This window comes from Buteo buteo, chromosome 5 (assembly GCF_964188355.1).
Source record: "Buteo buteo chromosome 5, bButBut1.hap1.1, whole genome shotgun sequence".
In the NCBI taxonomy this organism is placed as follows: domain Eukaryota; kingdom Metazoa; phylum Chordata; class Aves; order Accipitriformes; family Accipitridae; genus Buteo; species Buteo buteo.
Genome location: NC_134175.1, coordinates 41,843,681 through 41,864,493, shown reverse-complemented (window position 1 = coordinate 41,864,493; position 20,813 = coordinate 41,843,681). Strand labels below are relative to the sequence as shown.

The window sequence follows — 20,813 nt, the reverse complement described above, 5'->3', positions numbered from 1 at the left end:
ATACACATAGTGGAGATTTAGGAACAATTTTATGCTCTGTTTTGTTACTTCAGTGGGAGGCACCAGCTCAGTGGCATCAACACCCCACTGCCTTCCCCCATAGTCACCTGCAAGGAGCTGGTGTGGGTTGCTGAGCACCGCACAGAAATTAGAGCTTTGTTTTTCTGCATAATGTGTGATTCTTTGCATTCGTGAACTGCTTAGTATAAAAACTAGCAAAATGGACAAACAGAGCAGCATGTGAAGGACATCAGAATGGGCCTCTGCTGCTTGCTCAGCATAACATAGCACATCAGCCTTTGAGCCTTGCTGCTAAAGTCTTCCCTGTAGAAGGACCCACAGCAGAAGCTTTAGAGATGGCAGGGGAAAGTTAGCAGCTCAGAAAATTCCCATCAGCAGAAATAGAGCAACACCAGGACCTTATCACAGACAGCGGGATATATTTGTATGTGTAATATCTACAGCCCTTCTGCCTGTGAACCTTCAGACATAAAATTGTATGTGAAGTTGAGCACAAAACTAGCTTTCTAGAGTGCACAGCCTGGATTTTATTAATTAATATTTTTGCGGGAGGAAAAACATAGCCATTGTACATGCGGTAAAACATAAGCCAGTGATTTCATTTTGCATATTCTGCACATTGCTACAGCCATTTCCAAGGAGCTTTTTAATTGATGCAAACCATTTTGTTTTCTTCTCCTTGTCTATGCCGCTGAGTTTAATACCATCTTTTTCTTCAGTTCATGTGCAGCACTGTGGATCTTGCCAGCTGCATGGCTGCAGAATACAACATCACGCCTGACCGGGTGGACATATGCCTTATCAGCAACCTGACTTCCAACTACAGCCTGGGCACTTTGCAGGGATTCTGTGACAGTTCTTTGCCCAACTGCAACTTTCCAGAGGTATTGCTTGAAAAAAATGGGTTGCAGAGCTTGATCTGAGAAGGGGCTGTGTGAGGATAAAACCTGTGTGATAAATCTCAGTGATTCAGAGCAAAGCAAAGTCCTGACTGACGTTATAGGACTGACACAGGCTACTAAGCACAAACTTAAGTGTCTGAAGTTATTATCATGCGTCCACATTAATGTTTAGGTTCCTTCAGGGCTGACTAATCAGTAGGCTTTTATAATTGTTGGATCCTGCCTGTAGCAGGAGAAATGGCCTTTCTCCATGAAGTCCTTAATGGCATGCAGAACTGCAAGTCATTTCAAAGGAGTTTGTGGGTGCTCAGTGTTACTTGAAAATCAGTTCACTGAAAATCAGTGTCTAGTCATAGATTTAACCCTCCTCTCCATTGTTTTATGTCCTGATGAAAAACTTGCTTATATATTCTTTCACTAGGTATAGTACGTTCTGGCCTCAGGCAGGCTAGCAGCCCTGATAGTGGTCTGCTTCAATTTGCAAATGCAAACCCTACCTCTTCAGAACAACTTGTTTAAAAAAAAAAAATTGCTTCTAATAACAAAAAAAACCCAAATAGGTTTTACACACTGGTAGAATACTTTGCCAAAAAAATCATCTTTTTGCATAGCTGTTCAAGACCTTTCTCTGAGGTTTTAGGTCATGGCCATTACATGTGTTGTCTACTGGAAACTGAAAAGGAAAAAAGTCTGTCTAAGGTGGGGGCAGAATTTATGTCAAGGTCATGTGGGTTTATGGAGACCTGACGGATTTATGGCTGATCTGTTATCATCCAGTTGTCCAAGGTGCTACTGAAAGCCCTGGTATCCCACTGAACCTATTTCTGTTTAACCTAACAGGAATATGGTCCCTATCTGATTCAGTGAGGTTTCTGAGACCACCATTACTGCAACTTTCAACCCTGCAAAGGCTCTTAGTATGTCCGCTGAAAGACCCAGTAACAAAATCTAGCACAGTGGAGAACCAGAAACGGTCTGTGTCCATCATGAGGTTGTCAGGAGTGCTAATTCAGGACAGAGAGGGATTTTAAGCGATGAGGAACAACCATTTTGCATGCTGAGGATGCTATGGCAGCACTGAGCCAGGTCCTGCGGGTCAGTGGGCTAAGCAGTGAGGAGTCACTCCCCTGCGCTCTGCAGGGCAGATGTTGGATCCGGTACAGGTGGTGTCTGTTGCTCCCAGTGTGCTTTCAGGAGATGGTGGGATCCTACCCCTCAGCCACAGGGAACATACACCCATTTTCTAAAACTGAAGAGTCATGTTACAAGCTGTACATGTTATTTTCTCTAATTTAATAGATCAGTGTTGAACTATTAATAAACAAGCTCAGAACATAAGCGTGTTTCTACTTCAACTAGGGCTTGCTTTTAACTGAAAGGATGGCTTTCCTCAGGCATCTGATACAGTTTTTTTGCCAGAAATAGGCCTGTCTGGGGAGAGTGGAAGCTTAAATCCTCACAGATTTGATAGCAGGAAGGTGATGAGCTGGATAATGTGCCCCTCTTCGGTTTACATCCATGCTAGCTTTCCCAGGAGCCCTAAATGGCACCTGCAGTCTGCAGTCGCGCTTGAAAGCACTGGCATGCTTAACATTCAGCTCTCAGATTGGCAGAAGTTGCTGCCCCACCACCCAGGTGTGGCAGAGGGCTCCACTACCACACATGCGCACACTTCTGCAACCACTGGCAGGAAAAATCATCATGGTGTTGGGCATCAGTAGAAGTTTGTCCAGCCTGTATCTTGCCGATGGATTCAGTGTGTCACATCAGCAGGGGCAATACTTTCCAACTAGCCTCAAGTGGGTATCTGTCCTGGTGGTGTGAATTGCTAATACCCTTGGTCTTGCGTATTGTGCAAATATGCAAATTCAAGTCCAGATTTTGACCTTAAAGCACGAAGTATTCCAGCGTAACTGGATGATGCTTTCAGCTAATTCGGTAACCATGTCCAGGGCAAACCTACATCACAGCCTTGGATATACAGCTGTGAGCCTTATGCCTCTTGAGTATAAAGCAAATAATGCCTGATGAAGAATGCAAGAGTTTTCCTCTCCATTGGTTCACTTAAATCTCTTGTAATGTGGGAGTATCCCACAGGCAGCCCCAGGTTTACGTGTTTAGTCAGCTCAACTGCATAACTCCCAACCCCTTTCTATCCCTCTGTTTAGTTTCTTTTGTTTTCAGTTTTGATTTATGCAGCTGACATTCATCTCTATTCTGTTTTTTTTTCCCCTTTTTTGTCTTTATACAGTACTTTACCTACAGTGTCTTATTGAGTCTCCTGGCCTGCTCTGTGTTCCTTCAGATCAGCTGTATTGGAAAACTGATCCTTATGTTAATCATTGAATTTATATATGTTCTCATTGTGGAAGTGCCAGGGGTCAACCTTTTTGACAATGCAGATCTCCTGGTTACAGCTAACACCTAGTAAGTGCCTTTCACTTCTGAAATCTTCACCTAATTTCTTTCACCCAGTGACTTCAGTGTGGCATTAGGTGGATGGGAGCGCCGAGGCTGTGGTGCAAGCAAGGGAAGCGCATGATGCCAGAGAAGGCATGGCTGTAAACTAAAGCCTTTGTCAATGCTCTCCACCTCTGAAGAGTAGGAGAACACAGTTCCCTTTAAGATCTTTTTAATGTAGAACTTGACTAATGAACTATCTATTAATAACAAAATATAACTGGAATCAGAGTGAATCTGTATTTCTTTTTTCTTCCAGAAATGAGGAGCTGTAGTTAGTCATTCTCACTTCTTCTGGTATTACACTCCCAATAGAGAAATATATTTTCTCAAAAAAAGAAAAAAAAAACTTCAACAAACTTGAGCTGGCTCAGGGATGTGATAATGAACCACTGAAATGTTCAGGGATGTGGTATATCAAATCCAGGTTGGGATGGTGGAATGGTGGTGTTTGATGTTTGGCTAGTGATCTCCTGACAGTTGCTGTTGGACACATGTCCGCATTTGAAAAGCCAGTATCACAGCTGGTCTCAGGACAATTCCCAGCAGAAGGGCCTGGGCTAAGTGGGAGTAGACAGTTGCCCTTTTACTTACAAAAGGTAGTTTGTCATCACCAGGTCACACATTAATCATGGTGGCAACCTCCTTCGATTGACGTGGTTACCCCTCTCTTGAAGGTCATGCCAAGGAGGGAAATTTGGCCTGTCCGCAAACCCACCCTCCTCCACAAGTGTAATTTCTCACTGGGAGTTGCGTTGTTGTGTCAACTACTTGTTTCGATGATTTGCCCTTGTAGGCAGCAATTGTACTTGAATGTGAGTCAATAAAATCATGGTGTTGTCTAAAGGTGAACATGATGCTACTATGTATAATAAGGAGAGTTGCCTGTAAGACATGAGAAGTAGACCGTTGCTTCTCAGGAGTGGGAAGGCCTAATCTGGAATATGTTTTCCACTTTGGAGCAAGAAGGCAGTTCACAATAATGGAGAGTCCAGAGCAGCAAAGAACAATCAGAGATCTAGAAAGCACCAATTTAGGTGAAACATTTGTCAAGGATGTCAGCTGTGGTTGCTCCTGTCTTGGACAGGAGGGTGGTTGAGAAGATTCCCATGGTCCTTCCCAGTGCTATCTTGTATGTTATGAAATAGCTTGTGTAGTTACTCAAATTTCTTGGCAGTAATTAACCCCTTCAAGCTGGATGCAGCTGGTTACTTCTGTCCTTCACATAAATATTCCATGCTTTTAGCATTCCTGTGTGCCTAGTAATAATTAATAGAGGTATGGCTTTTACTGCCATTGGCAGTAATCACTTAAATTATTTTGTTAACTCAAGTGAATGAAATCATGTAGGAAACACCATGGAGCTTTCTGTGGAGGTATGGGGAGAATGAGGTTTCCTTCCTTTTTTTGCAGATGTTACATATTCCAAGGGCAGAAGCTATTTAGCATTTTCTAACACAATTAGAGAAATAAAAGCATTTTATATCCCAAATATCATTTCATTCTTGTAAGTCAAGCACTAAGTGAAATTACAGCACTTAGGAGTATAATTTACGTCACTTCACAATCAAAATGTCAGTAATAAAGTGGAGAAGGTTAGCATGTTTTCCCAGAAATAGCTTTCTGTGATGCTGTATTATCTCTCACTAAATGATATTTGTTTTGTCTGGAGAGCTCCATGGACAGCTATTTATTGTCCCAATGTCTGGCAGTCCATTTGTGTGTTGTGGGAAATAGGAGCTCAGCATGTAGCACATAGTTCAGAGGGGTACCTTATTGTCCAGCTGATATTAAAAAAAAAAAAACAACATGACCTCATACTACTTTAATTGGGTGCCCATTGTAGCTACATAATTACTGTCTGCTCTGCAGCCATTATGGTACTCTGACTAATTAGAAGTGATACAGATGTCACTTCACACTTCTGTGTACCAACCAACCCAGCATGCAAGCAACCGAAAGGCTGATTATAGCACATTGGGAGTTGCTAGACTTGACTGCAGCGGCACACCAGCATGGTGGCGTATGAAGTATAACTGGATGCATGGAGCTTCTATCGTAGCACCTTTTCCCTATGCAGAATATAGATAAAACTAATGCATCAGTTTTAAAGATGTGATGGACCAATGTGATCTTCTAAGTTGAGTTCTTGCATAGTGGAGCCCAAAGAGCTTGGCCCAGTGATTTGTTCATCAAGCCCATCACTTCTGTTCAAGCTGTGATTTGTGATTTAGAGGGCTGTCAGTCCTTGGCATCGTGGCTGTGAGAAGGGAGATGCTCTTGTTCTATGGAAGCTGTCCCCAAAATCAACCACCTTTCCTGCTAAAAAATGTGCACTTAACTTGAGCAGCAGTGTATTTAGCAAGCTTCTCTATGTGTTACCTTCCAGTAATTAAAGAGCCATCTGCTACTGGAAATGTCTGTCCCATGGGGGAGCAACCTACCAATGTAACGCCATTATTGCTTCCACTGGGCATTTTCACTTATCCAAAGTGTTATTATAAATACTGGGTTTGCTGCATTTCATAGTCTCTGCTGAACATTTTAGAGCAAGCGTAATGCCCACAGTGAGCCGCAACTGCAGTACAGAGGGTTGGATCTGCCACACTTCCATCACAAGACAGTGATAATAGGGGGGCAGTCAGTCATCCTTGGCCAGGTAGTGATTTAGGGGAGTAGGGGAATCATGCTGCATGTGAGAAGTGTCTCCGACTCCAACTAGATCCAGCCTTTAGTGTGGGAGTCACTGTCCCCAGGGTTCCCAAACTGGGTCCAGGTCCAGGCACACATATTCAGTGCTGGAGCTGGCCAAGAGGCCGTGCAATAGATCGTGTGCAAGACAATGGTGGGTTGCAAAATCCATGTCAGAAGAAATTCCATGCTCAGAGCTGCAGAAAATGTCCTGGAACAAACAAAGTTAGAGAGTTACTATGCTTTTAGTTTTTAATTTTATGCCCAGTTAGGCTCCCTCAGCTATTTCAATTTTGATGATTTGTATCTCTGAGTGTGTAGCGAGAGGTTCCCTCCAGCGCCAGAAAGCTGTGGCCTGAAGCTCTCAAGACAGCTGTGAGAGTCTCAGGGCAAAGATGTATTGTGTTAGTAGCCTGCAAAGCTGTAATTGCATCAATGACACTACAGTAATTTTACCACTGATCTCTCTTTCCATTTCAATAGTGTTTTAAAAGATCCATGTACATGGTTCTGAGCCACCTAATACTTCACCCACGCTTGAGAAGAAACCCAGCAGCATTCAGCAATCAATCAGTCAGGAACTCAGACAGCTACTACCTACCAGAAAGCTCCTTTCCATCCTTTCACTGTAAGAAAAGCACACCCTCCATCTTCTCCAGCAGTTCTGCTTCATACGAGTACTTCTCAGTATTGTGAATAGTAATAGCACTCCTCAAAGGGTTGTCTTTAGTGCACTCGTGTGCGGTACCCCTAGCTAGGCATAACACTGGAGATGAGCAACTTGCAGAGGAAGGCAGTAGTGCTAGAGTTAAAAGAATTAAACGCATCTCAATGCTATAATAAATGGGGAAGAGAGGAGCTATCCCTTACAAGATATTAGCTCAAAGCTTCCTTCTTTAGATCAAATTTTCCAGTCTGACCTAATGAAGTAGGGACAACGCACAAGCGTTTGCTAAGCATTCCATACTGACATTAAAATCCCAAATGATTCTCTGACTCTTAATGCTTCTTAGATATTTTAACCACGTTGCACCATCACTCTGGATTTTTGCGTGTAGCTCAGACGACCTTTTTTCTCCTCCCCACCTCCCCGGCATCATGTTGTAGTGTTCTGCTTTAAAAGGGCTATAGCCCCACACAGTGTTAGAGGTGCCACATTGCAGAGGTGGTGTTGAATGATGGACAGAAGGACGAGTGCTGGAGGGAGCCAAACACTCTACTAACCTTCTGTTTGTGGTTTTTTTTCAGCATGTCTGCAAATGCAACGTCACCGTGGTGAGTCACTTTGGCATGAAATATTTTTATGGGGTTTTGTTGGTAGGCATTTTCTGTTCACAAAGTGCAAATTATCAGCACGTTGACTCACCAGCAGTGTCTGGTATTTGACTATGCATTGCTGTGAGCTGGTGCAAAACAGTGCAAATGCCCTAAGTGGACTGGGTATTGCCCTTTTGTATGTATAGCTACTCAGAGCATCCTCTTTCCTGTGGGACTCATGTCAACTTGCTTTATAGAGCATCTCGTAGAGCTTACTTGTAATTTCAAGTCAAAGGTTTTATCAAAATAATAGTTTCATACTGTATAACTCTGGAATTTAGTTTTAACAGTTTTTATTTGCTTGCTTGTCAGAAGGGATGGGAAGGTGTCTTAGTGCTCTTTTCAGCTTATAGAATACTTGCAAAACAAAGGTTATTAAGAAGTGACTAATTAGAGAAGCAGTAAGTGCAGAACAGTTCCATACTTAAGAGGCTGGGGAAGCCAGTGCAGGAGACAGAATGAATACAGTCTGAAGAGCTGTCAGCTTTTCAGTTTTGCCAAGCATAATAGTGGCTGAGCATGTATGGCCATTCTGTAAAAAATGGCTTTTATATTGATGTTAACCCCTTTCAGGAAGTTGGATTAAATTTCCAATTTCAAAGAAGTCCTGCTTTAGAAACCAGTACCTATGAGCCAGAGTCCTCAGCTTTTTGCAGATATTGTCTGTCCCTTTAGCAACACGTGCTTTGAGGGGAAAGAAAAAAAGCCTTTTCTTCAGAGATTGATTAGCCTTAAAGGGGGAACTGCAGAGCGTGGCTAAGCTGTGTTCCTCCACGCTGAGACTAACTGGGAAATTCTGCTCTTTCGTTGGCTGTAGCTCTCCAGCAATGACACGAGTCGCACTGAAGATTGTGACCCCTGTCATCATTACCGTCTTTGTCCTGGCGCTGTATTTGCATGCCCAGCAAGTGGAATCCACTGCAAGGCTTGATTTCCTCTGGAAACTCCAGGTTAGCGGGTGTTTGCTGTGTTGGAGGGGTACACATAGTCATTGGCATTAATATCAAACTACTGAGCTATTCACTATCAAGGAGTGTTATAAAGTGTCTTTGCATTTAATCTGGATCTGGCACATAACTGGGCATACTAGTAATGCTTGGCTCTTCTTTGGTACTTTGCATATTCAGTGATTCTCATCCTGGTTATTTACTTTAACCCCTTGTTTCCTTGTAAATGCACTTTGGATGGTCCCTGCAGTAAAGGGTTATAGATCTGAGGTTAATGAATTTGGGCAACTGAGCCTGTCACTGTTGCAGGAACCTGTAATATAACACGATTTGTAAATACAATAAGCTCATATTCACTGCTGGATTGTTTCCCAGAGTTCAGTGAGCTTTAGTTTGCTGTGTTCAGGGGTGTGAAAGATTCACATTTGCATTTTCATTCACTTTCTTGCTAAGCAGTGGGAACTGGCTTGATATCCAGCCTTCATTAGCCCCTAGGCAGCAGTACTGGATAACCAACACACTACAGATAATGCCACACTGTGCTCCTGTCCCTGGGTTCAGTCTTAATATTTTCACTACTTGTGCTCACGAGTGATGTTGGGGTACCGTATGGGATTCTCAAGCAAGCAGGACAGGTCTCGGCTCTGCCCAGGACTTAGCTGGGGGACAGCAGTACTGCAGGTTCTGTATAGATTTTTTTACCTTCTGGATGGCAAGACATCATTCTAATAATAGGTCGTCTCAGTGGTTTGAGTAGGAGGCACTGAAGAAGCACCAATTAATTAAAGCTCCTTGGAAAGCAGATAAACATTGTTATCCTCATTTATAAATGGGAAAACAATGGAAGGGATGAGCCAACTTGCCTGTTCCAGGTCTAGGCTCAATTGGCCAAAGCATTTGCTTCCCCAGCAGAGCCAAGTGTTTTCCTTGTTCTATCCAGACATACCACCTTCTAAAGGGTCCTTCCTTGTTTAACTTCATTTCCAGTTTCAAATGTCCAGTTTCAGAAACCAGCATCCACAAGCAAAGTTATAAATACTTTGCAAGTATTGCTTGTGCCTTTACCAGCACGTACTTAAGGGACATGGGGAGGTTATCCATTCTCCCCTCACAAAGTGAAGGCTGGAGAGAAAGGCAGAGCTGTGTTCATCCACGCCAAGGCCCAAGTGTGCCAGGAAAGTCTTTCCTTTTTTTAGCTCCAGCAGTGACAAAAGTCATTGGAAAAAAAGATTTGAAGACGACCCATTTCAAAAGGCTGTACATTTTGCCCGGTGCCTCTGCTGAAGCGGAGGGTGCTGTACACAGGACAGCTCTTCGGGGCTCCCGTGAGCCGAACCGCTCTGTGCGACCCCTGTCTCAGCTGTGCCTTCCCCAGTGCTTGCCTGACCCTGTTTTTTCCTTTGCTCAGAAATATTCAAAATGGCAAAAAGTAAAACAAGGGGAGAAAATACTACTGCCATCAGGTAATGGGAGAGAGAGAGGTGGTCAGTACACAGACCTCTGTACCTTTACCTACAAACCAGAAGCAATGAATTGAGGTAATGCTGGTACTATGCAAGTCTGCAAAGAGAAATCAAATCTGTTTCTGAAGTCTGATTAATCTAGTGAACTCTAAATGCTTGTTTTATTTTAGTCACCTAGGCCTACGTACATCCTAGGTGTCCTAGGTACATCCTAGGTATGTCCTTCCTGAAGCTCTGGTTCCATCTGAACATTAAAGCCAAATCCACACCCATTAGCGCAGAGACAAGACAACCCATTCTCCTCATGTTTCCCTTTGCCCAGATATACCCCCACTACCATAGGAGACATGGGCTTTACAGACTGGTGAAAAGTCCTCTCCAGAGTGTCAGATTGGCCTGTTTCATGGACTCCATGGTAACTACTTCACAACTATCATCGCACCTCAGCAAACCTTGTGGAAAAGGAGAGTCCTTTTATTTAGCTATATGAGCATTTGAGGGGTGCAGGGAGAGGATTATAATTCAATGCCACTCCTGCAGTCAGACTTTAGCAATGATGAGCTGGCTTTGTCCTCCTGAAACCTGCTGTGCTTGACTGGGAAAGCCAGATGTGTGTTTTTGTGGATGGTAGGATGGCAGTGGAGTTCCCCAAAAGGAACAGACCTTGTGCAGGTTACCCAGTTCAGGGCCCAGAAATATAATGACATTGGCTTTTGGTGTTATTCTGTGCCTGCTTTTACATACACATGTGCACACAAAGAGATAGACCATCTTCCACCGCACACCACAAGTTTCTGCATCTCTCTGGTTCTGCCCTCCTTTGCAGTTTCTGCCTTTCTTCTGTTTCTGTCCTCCCTGCAAGTTCATTTTCAGCTTTTTTTCCCCTCCTCAGAGCAGTTACCAAAACACTAAGCACATCACTGTCTCTCCCTCCTAAACTAGGCCACTGAAGAGAAAGAAGAAATGGAGGAGCTGCAGGCCTATAACAGACGCCTCCTCCACAACATTTTACCAAAGGACGTGGCAGCCCATTTCTTGGCTCAGGAGCGGCGAAATGATGAACTGTACTACCAGTCCTGTGAGTGTGTGGCTGTCATGTTCGCCTCCATAAGCAACTTCTCAGAGTTTTACGTGGAGCTGGAGGCCAACAATGAAGGGGTGGAGTGTCTGAGACTGCTCAACGAGATCATTGCCGATTTTGATGAAGTAAGTCGCAGAGAATCTGGGTAGACAGAATGAACCAAATCAGTAAGTTTAGTTAGGCTTTGTTCAGCTCCTGAAGGAAGGTGGCTTATTGAATCCTTGTGCCATAGAAGTCTTTTTCATTCTTTTTTTTTCTTCGCATTAAAATCCCTTCTATTCCCTTGTTGCTCCTCCGAATATCTAATCCCCTTTCTTCCTATACTTTGAGTCATGGAGGCTCTGTCCGCTACTTTGTAGTGCTTGTACCAAAGGAGGACATGTGGCAAGGACATTAACAGCATGTATGTGTTTGTCAAGGTTTATTCATTTCTTTTGCTCTTGTGAAACAGATAATAAGTGAAGACCAATTTCGGCAGCTGGAGAAGATCAAGACCATCGGCAGTACATACATGGCTGCATCAGGCCTCAACGATTCCACTTACGACAAGGAAGGGAAGACACATATCAAAGCTCTGGCTGATTTTGCCATGAGGTTAATGGACCAAATGAAATACATTAATGAACATTCATTCAACAACTTCCAGATGAAAATAGGTAATGTCACTGTGTTTACAGGATTAAGTGTAGGTAGTGGTCATTCTGAGCTGGGGATTTTATGGAGAGTAAAAACCATAGAAGTTACCTTAGCTGCACAGTGATGTTAATTTTCTTGTGCCTGGTGACCACTTTGGCCTCTCTAAAACACCGGAGCAGTTTTGTTAGGGTAGCAGCATTATTACTGAAGCTCCCTGGAGAATTAGGAGTAGTTGGGCAACTGACCTTGGCACAGAGAAGCTCTTACCACAGCATGGTCTCACATGGTGGTTGAGCTTGAGCTCATTTTGCCTGTGATGTGCTCTCTGCCCACACCCCCTGTGGTCCCTGGCTCTGCCATTCTTGGACATTAAATTGTCTTTAAAGTCAGGGACTAAAAAGAGACAAAAAAGGAGAAGAAATGTGAAGATGAAGTGTGATATTTGTTCCGGAAGGCTGCTGGGCTGCTGCCTCGCAGGCGCTCAGCATCGCAGCAGCTGTGTGCTGACTTCCAAGTAAGTAAGTAAGTAAGTGAGCTGTCTGCTTGGCAGCCGGATGGCAAATAAACCTTATCCTGTTATGTGGTACTGGAAGGTAGCTCTGGATTGAGCAGATCCAGCCCATGCTGCTAGTCTGACAGGCAAAATGGATCAAAGAAGCCAACTTTCCTTTAAAAGTTTCTTTCCCCACAGTTTGGCCATAGCTTTACCTGTCAGGGTAAAGCACAGCTAGAACCAATGAACCTCAGAATGTTTTTTATTGGCTGGAAAATAACTTGCCTCAGGCTTCATGTGGTTCACACGTGATGGATCTGAGCATTGTGGGATTTCTCCTCTCCTTCCAGGCCTCAATATTGGTCCGGTTGTAGCTGGGGTGATAGGAGCACGCAAACCCCAGTATGACATATGGGGCAACACGGTGAATGTAGCCAGCCGAATGGACAGTACAGGTGTGCCTGACAGGATTCAGGTAAGGAATTCACTGGAAAACTTACATTGCCACTGTGTCACATACGGGTTTTCAACCTTAATTAGAATTGGAATTTTGGTTTCATTTTATTCCTTTATGCCATACATTTACTTACACAGTACTGAAAGAAAAGCCAGCTGGAGAATGCTAGTGGTACCATCAAGCTTTGCCTTTTAATCTTGACCAACTTTGCAAACTTTGGTCAAAAACTTGCAGTTTAGTTCTGGGTGGAAGTGTTGAGCTGAGTTCCCTTCCCAGAGTGCCTCACTGGCACTGTGAGCACAGTCCTGCCGTGATGCTTACTCACTCGTGCTGCCGGCTCTGCTGTTCGGCTGTGTGCAACTGTAGGTTGTTTTATTTTCCAAGGGCTTGATTCAGATATGTATTTCTGTAACTAACTCACTTCTCTGTTCATGGTGCCGTATGTGTTGTGAGGCTACCGTGGATCCAGGCATCAGCGGGATGGGGATATATAACTAGAGAAAGAGGACAGTGTACGGGGTTAATGGAAACTGTCTTGTAATCAAACATCTCCTTGGCCTTCAGACAGTGACCTTTCCAGTAATTCAATTCCACTGTCCTGCTTTCGCTGAGCCAATGTCCACAGTAACAGATTAACATTCCTTGGGAAAGTACTGAAGGGATATAAAAATAGTTAAGAGTAACTGATGTAAAACCCAAGAGGGGAAGCCATGCTGTTTCTTTCCAATTAAGCTGTCAGTTAACTGGATCAATATTTATCCAACACCCTTTAAACTTTCCTATGAGATGGCCCGTGCAATCTTCATCCTAGTTAAGCAAATCAGCACAGCATTGCTATAGCAATAGGAAGCCAGAAATGCAAATATTCAAAGCCACCTGAGGAAGGGTGAGAAAATACATTGTAATAAATAAATATCTCAGGAAATCTGGTCTTTAAACTTATGCAGCACAAGTCATTATTTTTGAATGGCATCTGCAGAGAGAATTTGGATGCTGGCTAGATTACTACATTTATTCAGTCTTTCTCATTGCCCACTACCTTCTCCTTCATAAAAACAAACCCCTGAATGACTCCTAAGTTGTACATCCACTATGTAATTTCGGAGTCATTTTTGAGGACTTTTTAAACATGCTTAACATGTTTTCCTACTACCACTCCAGTGATATAATGAATGCATCTGAGTAGACTGAACTGCCAGGTGCGTTTTTAAAAATGTGACTGATTTGTTTCTTTTTATCCTGTAACTGCCTTGAAAAATGTGGTCTTCCCCCACTTGTGTACCGTGTGTGACTTCTGTAGTTTCTCAGTTCTAAAGGTTGTGCTTGTTCTGCAACTTGTGCCAACCTTTTAGTTAGTGATCAATATGCAAAAAAGTCGACTGACTGACTGACTTAGAAACAAAATTGTTGCTCCTACTTTAATTTTGTCCATGGATGATGCCAAAAGCAAATGAAGAGACTGTGCGGAAGGCATGACAAGCAGCTGCTAACTTTTATTTATTCTGCAGGTAACCACAGACATGTACCAGGTTTTAGCAGCTAACAACTATCAGCTGGAATATCGAGGGGTCATTAAGGTCAAAGGCAAAGGAGAAATGACCACCTACTTTCTAAATGAAGGGCCTCCAATTAGTTAGCACCGATTACAGCGTCACTCAAAGATGGAATTTGCATTACACAAGATTGTGAATTGGAGAAGGATCACTTTTTGGTAGCGAAGCTGAAAACACAGCGCAGTTGAAATTTCACACTGAGACTCTAGAGCTGGTGTCAGCAAACTCTTTGGCCACCCATCATGAAAGGCAATCAAAAGAAACCACCTTGGAGTTGTTCCTGGCTGAGTGCTAAGTCGACCAAAGATGTGTACTACAGAGTTCACAGATAAGACATGAATTTGAAATTTTTTAAAAAGGCTGCTACCACAGGATGATGTAAGAAGCTATTTAAGTATTTATTGACGCAACACAACATTTACTTGGTTGAAGGAATGTATGATTCACTACAAAGCATTATTTTGGAATGGATTTGCACTCCCATAATGTTTCCATCCCATACTGCCAGCTATTTGAAGTGTACCACTGTGCTTTTATTAGCTGTTTTGAATGGGCTTTCAAAATTGACACCCACTGTTGCAGCACACAAAAAGGCCTTTTAGAAGGGCATCGGTAATGTTTTCGTGTGAAAGGACATTATAGCCCTGGCCCCCTCTTTTCCCTTCTTCTACATGGCTAAATGACTGCTCTTCTGAGTGGGGCTGGCACATCTGATGAAGGGGAAGATCAAGATAAAGGAAGATGGCTCTACAACCATATTTATTAAAAAGTCTTCTGTGCTCTTCTTTGGTATATATCAGTTTACATGGTTAAGACTAGATGTAAACAAGAGACACTTTGTGGGGAGGAACTCCCCTGAAATTTGTTGTGGGTTCTTTTGTATTTTTTATTTTGTAATATTGAAAACATGGAGATCTAACAGATATACCAAATTCTATATTTTGTAAATTATATATAAATTAGAAGGCAGGCTGTCCACACCAAGGTGTGGTGGGAGGTGTATATAACCTGTAGACTTTTGTGTAATTTTTTTCTGCATAATACTCTCAACACAGACTTGGCAGTTTTCAGATTATCACTATACAATCAACCAACAACAAACAGGTGAGTTTCCAAGCTGAATCAGATGCATTTTAAAATGAAAATCCAGAAAAATCTACAACCCCAAAGAAGAGGAAAAAACAAAACGTGGTAGTCACACAGCTGTTCCATGCAGCATTCAAGCGGAGGGTGGCATCTTAACAAATGGAAACAGGACCTTTGAGTTTTAGCTACTGAGACGGTATCAGTCGAACGTGTCAAAAAGAGCCCTGAGCAAACCTTCTAACTTACTGTAACAGGAGCTCTTATGAGAAAAAAAAAAAAGCTCATTTGAACTTTTTGTTTCAAAGTCATTTTTCATAGATGGTCTTAATAGAATCCTGCTGATATGAGAGTTGTCTGATATTGTAACTGCCATTTGACATTACAAGGAACTATGTACTGCAGCATCAAGTTGACTTTCCTGTAGTAGGCACTTATTTAAACTGAGTCACAGATTTTCAATTTTCAGGAATTAGGTGATCTTCAAAAAAGTTATGATGGCAAGTGAGTATATGAGGTGGTTGACCTTAAAATACAGTGCCATTGATATTGTGTTGGACATCTTTATCACTAGTGGGGGTTTTATGAATAGTTCACTGTTCTCATTTATGTACCTTTTTTAACTATTAAAGAAAAATCCCTTGATATTTTATTAAAAAAAAAAGAGTTTTAAAAAAAAAAAGCTATATTTTTTATATTCTATGAGGGGAGAGTTTTGATATTGAATTTGGCTAGCACTAAAAATGACTCCAATCTTTTGACATTTAATAAAGTTCTTTTCCACTCTTCTCAGGGCAGAATTATTGTAGTACTAACAGCTTAATGATTGCACTATGGTGGTGGTGATTTATTTTTTTCCTACTCTACAACAAGAATAAGTGAAAATCCATGGGCCTGTCTTAATTACTTTGCTGTATTGCTAAGCATAACCCGAGCATTAAGCCATTTAAATGTGAGCTTAAATGGCATTGCCTCTTTCCTTCTCCCTTCCACTAGGAAACATCTCTGAAAAGTATAGTATATTGACTTCTGTAAAACTGCCAAGTCTGCCCTTGTACTATACTTTTGCTCCTTTACATCTTTTCAGGTTTGCAAAATACTTCAGTTGCATCACGCTGTTATGCCTTTCTCCCCCACCTCCACCTTCCATCCCTTTTACTCCCTCACTGAGTTTCATTACTTTCATGCCATACACTTGGTTTTAGGTTTGCTTTCTGCTTTACGAAAGTCTGCAGTCGTCTTAACTTTTGATTCATCTTATGAAGTTGTGTTGTCAATGAAATTTCAAGTCCCCAGTATCTCTAGCTGTGATTGTTGACAGTGTGTCATGATCATTTCAAGGGGTATTCACACACTCTTTACTCTGGATCTTGCAAAAATGGATACAGTTATGATTTCCCATGGAAATTGAAATCTATTTAAGTAATTTAACTATATTAAACACTGTTTCACTGGTAAAGTGTCTCTGTTTTATTTTAGCTGCATCTGGCTAGTGAAGAGATCAGGCATAAGTTGTGTAGGAGATGAGATAACCGATTTTGCACACAGAAACATCCCATTCTTGACTAGCGATGGATGGACAGCCATTTGGACCACCCTGGCACTACGCAGTACCCAGCTACAGAGCCTCAGGGCCTTGCTTGCACAACGAGCATCCCCTGGGTCCCTCTTGTGCACCCACTTGCCTTGGAATGTTGGTCTCAGGATAGCTGACAAAGTCTCATTTTGGCACTATGGTTAAATACATTGGTATAACTGAATAGCTTAAAAAATAATTTTTTTTTCCATCCTATTTAAAAATAAATCTGCGTATTTTAAAAGTACATCACCTTTGCCAAAAAATTCTCCAGGTACCTCGGTACTTGTCCTCTCAAGGACACCTGGAAGGAGGCAACAGGGGTGGCCAGTGCAACATTTTCAGTCTTCATAGGTAAAAGTAAATGCTACACCTAACTACACCAATTAACAGAAGCCTGAGTATAACTGAGAAACAAAAAGCTCCAGCTTTAAACTGACTTTTTTAGTTCAGGAGACATTACATGGCAACAAAAAACTGAATGACTTACAATCTGTTATTTGTTAGGAGGGATTTTGTAAGTAAGTGTACTGAGAACATAGCTGCATTAAGAAAAAAACACGAAGTACTTAAAACATCAGTCTTTAAGAGAGATGGTGATTTAATACGTTAGATGTTCTCCTACCTAATCATACAAACAGCAATTCAGGCCATTATCTGATGTAGGCAGTTTTTAAAACTATCTGGAGATGGGTATTCCCAAGGGGAGGAAAACCAGTAGCCTCCAGCGCTGTGCCCTCTTATTTAAATTGCTGTACACACTGACTGGCTGAACTATTTTCCCTAAATGCATCTTTTTCCCATGTAGAAAGCATTTTGATGAATTTTAAGGTGTTTAGCCACTTCTCCCCAGTACAAAGCTGGCTACATCAAATGTCTGCCGGCAGATAATAAAATGATATATTTAGGACGCACCAAATTTCTTACATGTGTGTTCTACACTGCTAGTATCCCTGGCCTTGCTGTCTGTGTGTTACACAACATACATGGACAAACATCTGGCCAAAAACTATGCCCAGAAGCAAATCTTTTCATTCTGTTAACCTTCCCAACTGCTCCTCAGGGCACCATCACTTCTAGTTTGAGGTTTGGGGGCTGGCGGAGAGAGAGAGCTTGGGATGTGGCCTGAAAAAGGGCAGTTCAGCTGTTTTAAGCTGAAAAACTCCATTTCCATTCTCTTGACCCTCTGTGTCACAGCCATTTCAATTGAAAGAGCCAGAAGCACCTGGTGGGGGGTGGGCAGGACTGAGAACATTGAATTTCAGGCAGAATGGGGGACAGCAGCAGCAACATTTTCCTGCCATCTGGCAGCCAGGCAGCTTACTGTAAAAAGCAGGGTTGTATTTTTTAATTCCTGTCCCTGAGCACCTCACAGTGCCCACCTCTGCCCCAGCACTTTGCTTGCAGCGCTGGCGACGAGGCCGCACTGGTGGTGCCAGCCCTGTGCCCCGTGGCTCCCGCTGAAAGCCGGTGCAGAGAACGGGGTAAGCCGGCGGTGGGCCCTGGGTGGGAATCACAGCAGTGATGCGGCACGGTGAGAGCCCAGCATTGACGAGCTCAGAGGCAGGGCTGGTGCAGCACAACGCTTGTGCCATTTCAATAAGAAGCTTCACAGGAGAACAGCTAGAGAGAGCGAGCTTCCCGTTGTAAGCAGCTGGGCCCAGAGATCTTGTCTTTAAACAGAATTGCAGATAACTATTGCCATCTACTGGAAATAGACTTGTGTAGCCACTGCTGCTGAGCAGTCCCACACGATCAGGCTGAGAGAGACGCAAAAAAACCCCTTCCATCATCACAACCTAAAGGCAGCCACTCCTTCCCAATTAACCGATTATACACAAACTATGAACTGCAACTTATAGATAAGCAAAAAATAAGCATCCCAGGCTCTGTGTGTCATCATTCAACCCCCCTCCACCACCACCCTGGCAGCACAGCAGTCAGTGGTGCAACAAGACCAGACCTTACCGTACATGCTGCTGCTGCTCCTCCTTGCTACGAGGGTGCCCTTGAAAGGCTCCAGCAGAGGCCACCCCACCTAACGGCAAACTTCTTGCACGGTGCAGCCCAAGTCCCAACAGGAGCCATAAAACGCCTGTTCTGTGGCAGCCAAACCTGGCACTATGAACCTTGAGTCCCACCAAAGCCAGGATGAAGCCGGTAGCAGCAACCCTGCCGTACCGCCAGGACAATGGCTTCAATTCCTTCCTTTACTGAGGGGATAAGAGCCAAGAATCTGCTGCTCTCACCACTCAGGTACGCTTGGTGCTCTCCTACCCTTCAGGTGACTGTTGCCATTCAGTCTGAAATGAAATACAGGTTAATGGACATCCTACCTCTCCCTTTCACCTGCTCAGCAAGGAGCACAGCAGAGCACCCCAGCACAGCCAGGTCCAGGGGACAGCGAGAGAACACTGAAGAAAGAGAGCCCCAGAGTGCCGTCTTGATGCTACACACCTCCTGCTAGGGCTCACCTGAAGTTGAGAGATGCAGTTTGTGTCCTGAAAAGGGCAGGACAAAGAGAGATTAAGAGCCTGCTCTGGAATTATTTAATGTCACATTTCATGTTGAAAGCAGGCACCACAACTCCTGACGAGGTGAGCCCAGGAACACCCAGCCGACAAAGTCCTTCTCTCTTGCCCTCTCTTCTCATGGCATTTCCACAGCAGCTTCAGTACAAGAGATGGAGCACGTTCTCGTTTGCTTTCAAGCTTTGCATGGTGCTTGACAACTAGAGAGTGTCCTTAAGCTCTGCTCAGTACACAGGTTAGTGGGCTGATCCTACAGTGTCACTCGTATGTTCCTAGTGCAAGCTGAGCTGCATGCCCAGGCCAGAGCTTTGCATACCATACCTGAGCCAGGTACCCATGTAGTGCCTATATGGCCCCTACTAATCGTACCTTAAACCTTCTGAACGTGTACTTGTCATCTGCCTGTCTCAGGAGGCTTTGCCTCTGAGGAAGAAAGAAACGTTATTGAGGACAACAAAACTCCACAAATGCTCTAAGAGGTCTGAACAACTTTGGATAGCTCTATAAAGTCAGGATAGCAAATGGGGGTGAACCAATAGACAAAAGTGCTCCGTAAAGTTCATTAGCAAACAATTTGATCAATAAAACCAATGAACCACAATTTTGTTAAGTAAAAGAAGCTGGTACAGATGCTGAGAGACCATTTGGCCTCACCAAAATAAACGGTACCTGGAATATCTGACCAGCTATGACTGGAACTGCACAAGCAGCTGGATGCTCCAGGGTTCCTCAGACTCTTTGACCACCTAGACTCTTGTCAACACAGGGCTGCAACTACCATTGAAGCAGACACCCTACTGCTACCCTTCTCATCAATTACCTCCGATCAGGGAAAAACCCCTCTTGTAATACATCCCTTTATAGTAACACCATTCAGAAAGCATGGATTTTTGCAAGCCATAACACCTATCTAGAATGCTATTTATTCTGACAAAAAGCTGTTTCAAAATACCTTGTTTAGTGTTTGCAAATGTTAATGGGCTTCTTTCTTCAATACAAACCATGAAAGCAAAAAACAATCATACCATAGTACTTGCAGTGGAAATGGGGAATGAAAGGCAGGAGGCTGAAAGGTAATATCCCTAAACAGATGTTCCTCAGTCCTTTGATAAACAGACTATCAACATATTAAAGAATCCACAGTGAACATTAAGTAAGCATGATGTCTGCAAAGGAAACCAGTTTCCATCATCTAGTTCTCTGCTAGCTTTGATATAGCTAAACATCAATCCAAGTAACACACACATAGATGCCCTCGTAGAAGGCTACATTCTTTTCTACACCTCTCTCCCCTTCTCTTTCTCTAGATACGTATCTTATACGTGTGTGTGTCAGTCTTCCATGAAGCAGTGCGAAAGGGAGAAGGGGTCTACACGTTTTCCAGGATCTGAAAAGTTACTTCCTAGGAAAATCTGCCAATTCACAAATGAAACAAATTCTTACCCCAGCTATTGGCCCAGACACTGAATACAAGAGAGCAGACCACTATGAAAAACCTCAGATACTAAAGAAACATATGCAAGGAAGAATCTCTAGAAGCTCAAATAGGGGACTCTGAGGTAAACAAACTTCAAACAGCATTATATATACCTTATGAAGTCA

General features: G+C 43.0%; 1 protein-coding gene across 1 annotated transcript in view; it reads left to right on the top strand.

Moving 5' to 3' along the window:
• ADCY5 (adenylate cyclase 5) overlaps positions 1–15,892 on the top strand; it is a 219,954-nt gene extending 204,062 nt beyond the window's left edge. Inside the window, exons 14-21 of the mRNA XM_075028797.1 lie at positions 741–905; positions 3,175–3,350; positions 7,323–7,349; positions 8,209–8,341; positions 10,744–11,007; positions 11,334–11,538; positions 12,362–12,486; positions 13,977–15,892. Coding sequence (XP_074884898.1) covers positions 741–905; positions 3,175–3,350; positions 7,323–7,349; positions 8,209–8,341; positions 10,744–11,007; positions 11,334–11,538; positions 12,362–12,486; positions 13,977–14,105 — 1,224 coding nt within the window. The 3' untranslated portion in view covers positions 14,106–15,892. The remainder of the gene's footprint in view (positions 1–740; positions 906–3,174; positions 3,351–7,322; positions 7,350–8,208; positions 8,342–10,743; positions 11,008–11,333; positions 11,539–12,361; positions 12,487–13,976) is intronic.
• The last annotated feature ends 4,921 nt before the right edge of the window (positions 15,893–20,813 follow it).